A 7,399-nucleotide genomic window follows, 5' to 3' on the forward strand; every position below is an offset into this window, starting at 1 on the left:
TGATTACAGTTTATTATTTTCAACTAAGCCTTTTCTACCTTTCAATTAAATTTAATGTGAAAATCATTTATTTTACATTATGTGTTTTTTGGTAATAAAAATGCAAGCAAGAAGTAGCTACTTTACCTACTTTAGTCAGAAAGCTATTGTAAATTATTTTTGTAATTTATTCCCGAATAATAGAATATTTCTAGAACCTTAATAGTTGATCTGTTTTCTGAATAGTTTCATTCGAATTAATTACTATGCCAACATATATTCAAACATAATCCTTGAATGAAAATATACATTCGCCCTACGTTCAAAATTTTGGGCAGTAGATTGAACGCCATCGACAGGAGAAAAGGCGATTAGATTTTTATTTTAGCGGTAGATAACTGATAACCAGGTCACCTTGGGCCATCCAAATAGGGTCAACCCTCTAAAAGATTTGTCTTGTAGTTGACATGGAAATTCTGTTATACCTCTTTGAACTCAGTAAGTGCAGATCCTTATGTACACTTCCAATAATTCCAAAAATGAATTTGGCATTTGATTCTAGTGATAATCTATACATGTGCATACTAGGTTGGGACCTACATATCAGAGGCATGGGGTCATTCTTTATCTTGTCAATGTTCAGATTATTTTGATATTCTGCAAAAAGATTAAGAATTTGTTTTAATGACTGGTGTGTTCATACAACAAACTAGTGAAATATTTTATGCAGAATACTTTTTTTACCTTTCAAGCGTTATCGATAACATGTTTTGCAAGTTGGACTGATGGAGCGAATCCTTGTCCTGCACCATGGATCCACTTCCATACCTCGTGTTATGTATTTGCCACCGGTTATCCTGAGGATTGGACGGAAGCCGGGGTAACGTAATTCAGTGAAAAAATCATATTGACTACTGTGAATATTATTTGATACAGAAATATATTACTTTATTCTAAGTTGGAATAAATGTTAAACATACCAGAGCAAAGGAAATTTAATTGCATTTTCAGTCTTTTTGTAATCGAATGGGTGCGAAGCTAGCAGAAATTGAGACTGCAGAAGAAAACAACTTTCTACGATTGCATGCCATTGACAATTACCAGCAAACTGGAGGTAATTTTACATAAAAAGGCAGTTATAATATGAATAATTTCTGGAGGGAAATCAATCATGATGAGTCCCCCTACTTTAACTAGCATTTATGAATATGAATTTAGGTTCAAAATCGCGTTTTCTATTCCTGAAAAGTTTTATTCTTGGAACACACCTTAAAGTGTGACAGATTATGATTAAGTATTGCTTAAGTCTAACCGTAAGTTTGTTTGTAAATTGATTCCTATATCTTTCAGAATGTTATTAATTTATGAAATATTTGTTCCCTTTCTAAGGAAGAAATTCTTCAAAATCATATGTCAGTTTTGAATATTTTTAATATTCCAAACAACCAAAGTGAATTCGAATTACCATATTTATATTGGATTCCGAAACTTCATAAAAATCCTTACAAACAAAAATACATAGCGGGTTCCAGTAAATGTTCAACCAAGCCTCTATCTTTACTCCTCACTAAGATATTAACAGTGGTGAAGGAGAAACTTCAAGAGTACTGTGCAACAATATATTCGAGAAGTTGTGTAAATCAGATGTGGATACTTAAAAATTCCAAGAAACTTTTGGAAAATTTGAAATCACAAGATTTTACCAAAATCAACAGCTTAAAAACTTACGACTTTTCAACTTTATACACAACCATTCCCCACGATAAATTAAAGTCCAGGCTTTTTGATATCATTGACAGCTGCTTTTTCAATAAAAATGGAACTCGTAAATATACTTACCTTGTCATTGGTCATTTGCAAAATTATTTTGTTAAAAAACATTCTGATTGTACACACAAGTACTCTGAAGTTGACATTAAAAAGATGCTTGAGTTTCTGATTGACAATAACTATGTGGTTTTTGGAGACCAGGTCTTCCAACAATCTATTGGAATTCCTCTGGGTACCAATTGCGCCCCGTTATTAGCAGACCTTTTTTTGTATTCATATGAAGCAGAATTTGTCCAAAATCTTGTACGTGAAAAGAAGAAAACACTTGCTGTGGCCTTCAACTCGACATTTAGATATATCGACGACGTATTGTCAATTAACAATGGCTATTTTCATTCTTATGTCGATACGATATATCCTGGTGAACTTGAGATAAAAGATACCACAGAGTCTGACACATCTGTTTCATATTTGGATATTTTACTAAAAAAAGACGTTAATGGTAATCTAACAACCAAGCTTTATGATAAACGTGATGACTTTAACTTTTCAATCGTCAACTTCCCTTACTTATGCAGCAATATACCTTCATCACCTGCATACGGGGTATATATCTCTCAGTTGATTCGATACGCAAGAGCATGCTCTACGTATGTACAATTTCTAAAACGAGGTAAATTATTGACAAATAAGTTGATGAAACAAGAATATCAGCTGTCTCGTTTAAAGTCATCATTTCGTAAGTTCTATGGTCGATACAATGACCTTGTCAGCAAATACAATTTATCATTGAGTCAAATGCTGACTGACGTTTTTCATACTAATTGTTAGGCCATTATTTACACACTGAATTGTCGACGGATTTTTCCGTTATTTCCCGATCATGACAAGGAGCACACGGTGGGTGTGACCGGTCGGCAGGGGATGCTCACTCCTCCATGGCACCTGATCCCACCTCTGATGTTTGGAGGTCCGTGTTTGCTCTGCTCCTATTTTGTATTGTATAATGGACTTTTGAGCTTGAATACTGTTCGTTATCTCCATATATTTCATATTTGCAAAATTCATTTAAGGGGGGCCGACCCTCTGATAAGAGAGATAACTTTCCAAGTTAAATATCCTAGTATTACTCATAGTTTACTTTATCCGAGTTTACTTATCGAGACCTTTGATCAGTCAAATCGATCGGACTTAATAATGATGGAAACATTACCTTATATTTCCTTTGACTCTACTTTTCAAATTGTTTTATTATGTTTGACAAAAAAAAAAAAAAAAAAAAAAAAAAAAAAAAAAAATCCAGTTTTTAAACCCTTAAAAATTGAATAAGTTCTATCTTTTTAACGATCATTTTAAAAATGGTTAAATGTATCAAACACCAAATGTAGAATTATTTTTAGTATTACATTTTTTTTTCAGTGAATAAATATTTATAAGAAAGATAACTCTTGCTAACAGATGTATTATTTTTTTACAACCACATATAACATTGTGATTTTCTGACTTAGGAAGCAGCGCTTCATTATGATTTCTAATATGAATTTAGTAGGTATGACACTAAATATTATTCTCATATACACCGCATATTTCTAATTTTATGTTATGATAATAAATTATTACTATTCCTTATCTCTGTGTTAAAATTTCTTCATATTATGATCTGACATAAAAATCATTTCTGAAAAAAATGAGAGCGCTTCATACCTCATACTATTTTTCATTTGATTTTGATGCTATAGCTCTTGATGAAAATCAATGTTGGGAAGTTTAAAAAAATTTCGTGAAATTATGAGCAGAGAGTCATTAGTCCTTAACAATTCAATTTTCAAAACTCAAGTATTTCTTTTTGATAATAGAATTTGTCTAGTACACATCTTGATACGTTTTAATTCCGAATTTTTCAAACGTTGCAGGACCGTCACGGTTACTCAATCGATAGAGCGCTCGCTCCGTGATTGGAAGGTCGTGTATTCGAATCACGGCCGCTACTGACCTATGTCGACAAAAAATAGGTAGCAACTGTTCCTTCGCCAAGCGCTCAGCACTTTGAAGTGAAAGTTGCTGGTCTTTTGGATGAGACCTTAAAAACCGAGGCCCCTTTGTCACCGTAGGCGTTGGCACGATAAAGAACCCTCACTGCTCAATGGCGCTGAGTGCCGAGTAAAGGTCTAAATTTGAAGACCTTCACCGGTAAATATGAGTGGAAAATTCTCGAACAGGAAGTTAAACAACATACAATCAATCAATCAAACGTTGCATTAAAACCCATTGCTAATTTAAACGATTTGTATCGGGAAGGCAGACGCACAGAAAGATGGACAGACAGTCAAAAACAGGTGATATTGTTTTCAGTGTCGTCAACATTACTTAAAATGTTGTTTCTTGAGATTAAATTGCAGGCACGTAAATCAAAAGCCAAATCATGAAATAAAATTGCCTGCCACCGGTACAGTCACACAAATGGTAGAATAGTCTCTATTTGATCCGGAAGTTGTGGATTCAAGCCCAGGCAACCAAAAAAAAAAAAAAGATATAAAATCTGTTTCCTGGCCAAGCACTCGACACTTTGAAGTGTTACGCCCTTTGAGAATGGTTTTGTAAACAGGCACGAGCTCTGTTATTGTAAATGTTCACGATTCACGGAGTGTGTTCAATTTTTTAAACTTTGTACACATCAATGAGCACGGACTGACAATACTGGTGAGTTGGATTTGTACCAGCAAAAAGCAAATATTTGACCCATGAACAGATATCATAGTAACATAGACCCGATTTACCTATGCAGTCGCACAGTATATTTAAATATATTATTTTTACTATTTAACTTAATAAAACTGATTGGTTTGTTTGATATCACATGCAGAATTGAATTTTACGATATTGACCTGAGATACTAAAGAACAATTAAGGAAAATCCAAAAATCTTTTTATAGTGGTGAATAATCTGTTAAAATTACAAATTCTATTATAAAGAATTTGTTTCTCTCTCTCTCTCTCTTTTTTTGTTCTAGAAAACGAAGAAATTTAGCCCTTTGATTTATTCAATCAAAGCATATTCATCTTCTTTCTCAGTCAATATGCTTTTCTGTAAATCGATATACTGTATGTGTACTTATAAAAGCGGGCTTTATATTTTAGCAGCTTAGGCTCGGAAAAGGATGCGCTAATTCATGACTATACCGCGAAAAAATCATTAAATGTAATGCACGACGCTGACATTGTAGCGCTAATTCATCATTACGCCAAAAACTCCATACCCAGTTATTTCACTTAAATTTGAATGATCCTGTTTATATACACCTACAGCTAATTTGCTAGGGCTGATATATTTTTAAGTTTTCCTTCTTTGCTTTTCAGTATTTCTTCTTTTTTCGGATTTATCAGAAGATTAAATTGATTTAGAATAATGTGATTTCAGAGAATAGGTTGGGATCCATTTGCCAGTCATTAGATAGCCAGATATCTGAATTATTACTAAACTATTATAAAAAAAATCCTAATATTTTTTAATTCCAAAACTTTTTATTGTCTGTTTGTATAGGAAGCTTTTGGATTGGGGGCACAGATGTTTTAATTGATGGCCAATGGATCTGGATAACTACACAAAAAAGAATGAGCTACACAGATTGGAACCCGGGTGAACCCAACGGGGCACTGCGTGAAAGTTGCTTAATGTTACATAATGGAAAATCTAACTTTCATTGGAACGATCAACCTTGCGATTCGAAGCTATTTTTCATTTGTGAAAAAGAGTAAGTTTGCAATTTACGGAAATCTTTTGACACATATATCTGCAAACTGAATTCAAAATTGGTGAGTATTATACATGTGTTTAAAAAAATTCTTAAAATTTTAGCAACAGAAAATTTTTTACCATTATAAAATATGTTATATTATGAATTATCTTAATTAGGTCTAAAATCTTAAGTAAACAATTATATAAATAATATGCATATTATAACTAACACTTAAGGTGATAAAAATAATAAATAAATACAATGTATGTATATGACTTTCAAATATTCAATTTGAACGAAATATTTAAATCAACACTATGAAGAATAGTGTTTAAAAGTCGTGCATTCAAAGGTAATATTCATTGGAAATATGTAGCTCAATGCAACACGGTTTACAATGAATGGCTTTAGATTGCTGCTTTCATCTAACATCATGTGTTGCTTCGCGTTTAGATCTGCAATCAAAATGATAAAAAAAAATGGTTCAGGTAACAAAGCCTATTATTGAAATTTTATATCTTTTCAGGCTGCCGAATGATGGAGATCCAAGCACAATCATTGGTTGAAGTCATGTATCAATGAATATTCTTTTTCAAATGAGACCAAATTCAAATATTGAAAGCATTCCGTTTAAGATAAAAAGATATGTTCTTATTAATAAATGATTCTTCTCTTTAAAAAAATGTATTACTCCACTAGCTGTAAAATTATAATTAGTTTGATTACGGAATGAGCGATTGTTTTAATTTTTTTTAATAATAACATTATTTTTCTGATTTTTTTTGTTATTTATTTTAAAACTGTATTTGGCCGAAAGTCCCAAGCTAACATGAAACCACAAGGGTCTATGGCTGTTAAGATTCTTCAGATCAAAGAGCAAATTTGAAAAATTAATAGTTGACTAATCAACCGCTAATGCTAAATCGCTTAATGATAGAATTATATAATGACGCGTCATTAATGCAGAGCAACACCGACGCTTAATGAAACAAGCAAATATCTACATTTTCGACAGTTAATGATACACACTAGTATATCATTAAGCGTTGCAGTCACACCCTTTAATGATATAAAACTTAGAAATGGCTGCCAATAACTAAGAGAAAAATTCATCCACCTTTCCTTCTACCACTTGCAAAAACATTTATGTATCCCTTGTGCTATAGAATATAGTAAATATTGGAGTTTTCCAAGTTTTTTTTTAGTCAAGGGAACTTCTTAAAGCTCCAGATATCCAAATTTACTTCTGTTACGCAGGGTCTTAAATTAAGTGTTTCCACGCAAAAAATTGTTTATTGATATTGAAAAATATATTCATGTATAAATTAAGTAAATCATTAATGTCACTGCAATAAGAACTCTTATTTCTGCTTATTTTTGCAAACTAGACATCACACACTGACAGAAAGAAATGTTCAAACACTTCTGTGTTTCTTATCTTTACTTGCATTAATACTGAATCAGATGAGCTAACGACCAAGGAAAATCTAGGACACGCTAATAATGTACATTGTAGCACTTGCCGAGAATTGCACGCCTTTTATACGAAAAGTCCAAGCATATCAGAGAATTGTAGTATAATGAATTCGAAATAATAAGTAATAATTATCTCTTAAATAATTCAAACGTGGTTATTTCTATTCGTTACTCAGGCCCGTAGCAACGGTTTCAAAGTGTGTGGAGGGGGGGGGGGAGGGTGCATATTCTCAAAAGAATCCGACAAGAAGAAAAAGGTAATTTGCTGTACAAATCATGGATTTTGCCAGTGCTCGACCTTACTACATCAACCATTGGGGTGTGGGGTCAACCAGCATCTAAAGGAATATATACTATATTGAAACATTATACTCCGAAAAGGGCCACCCCCTGGTCCCCCGCGTTATACGGGCTCGTTACTAGAAAGATTTTCTGTC

At 32.8% G+C, this 7,399-nt stretch overlaps 1 protein-coding gene across 1 annotated transcript; it reads left to right on the forward strand.

Annotated features, from left to right (window-relative positions):
* Positions 1-446: 446 nt before the first annotated feature.
* On the forward strand, positions 447-6,089 carry LOC133178671 (perlucin-like). The gene is made up of 5 exons (XM_061313392.1): positions 447-477; positions 732-859; positions 991-1,093; positions 5,291-5,501; positions 6,013-6,089. Exons 1-5 carry the CDS (start codon positions 447-449, stop codon positions 6,050-6,052), a joined length of 513 nt encoding a protein of 170 aa, XP_061169376.1. The 3' UTR covers positions 6,053-6,089.
* The last annotated feature ends 1,310 nt before the right edge of the window (positions 6,090-7,399 follow it).

The sequence above is a fragment of the Saccostrea echinata genome, unplaced genomic scaffold (genome assembly GCF_033153115.1).
Source record: "Saccostrea echinata isolate AGI-Se365-2 ecotype Australia unplaced genomic scaffold, CSIRO_AGI_Sech_v1 ptg000003l, whole genome shotgun sequence".
Taxonomy (NCBI): Eukaryota; Metazoa; Mollusca; class Bivalvia; order Ostreida; family Ostreidae; genus Saccostrea; species Saccostrea echinata.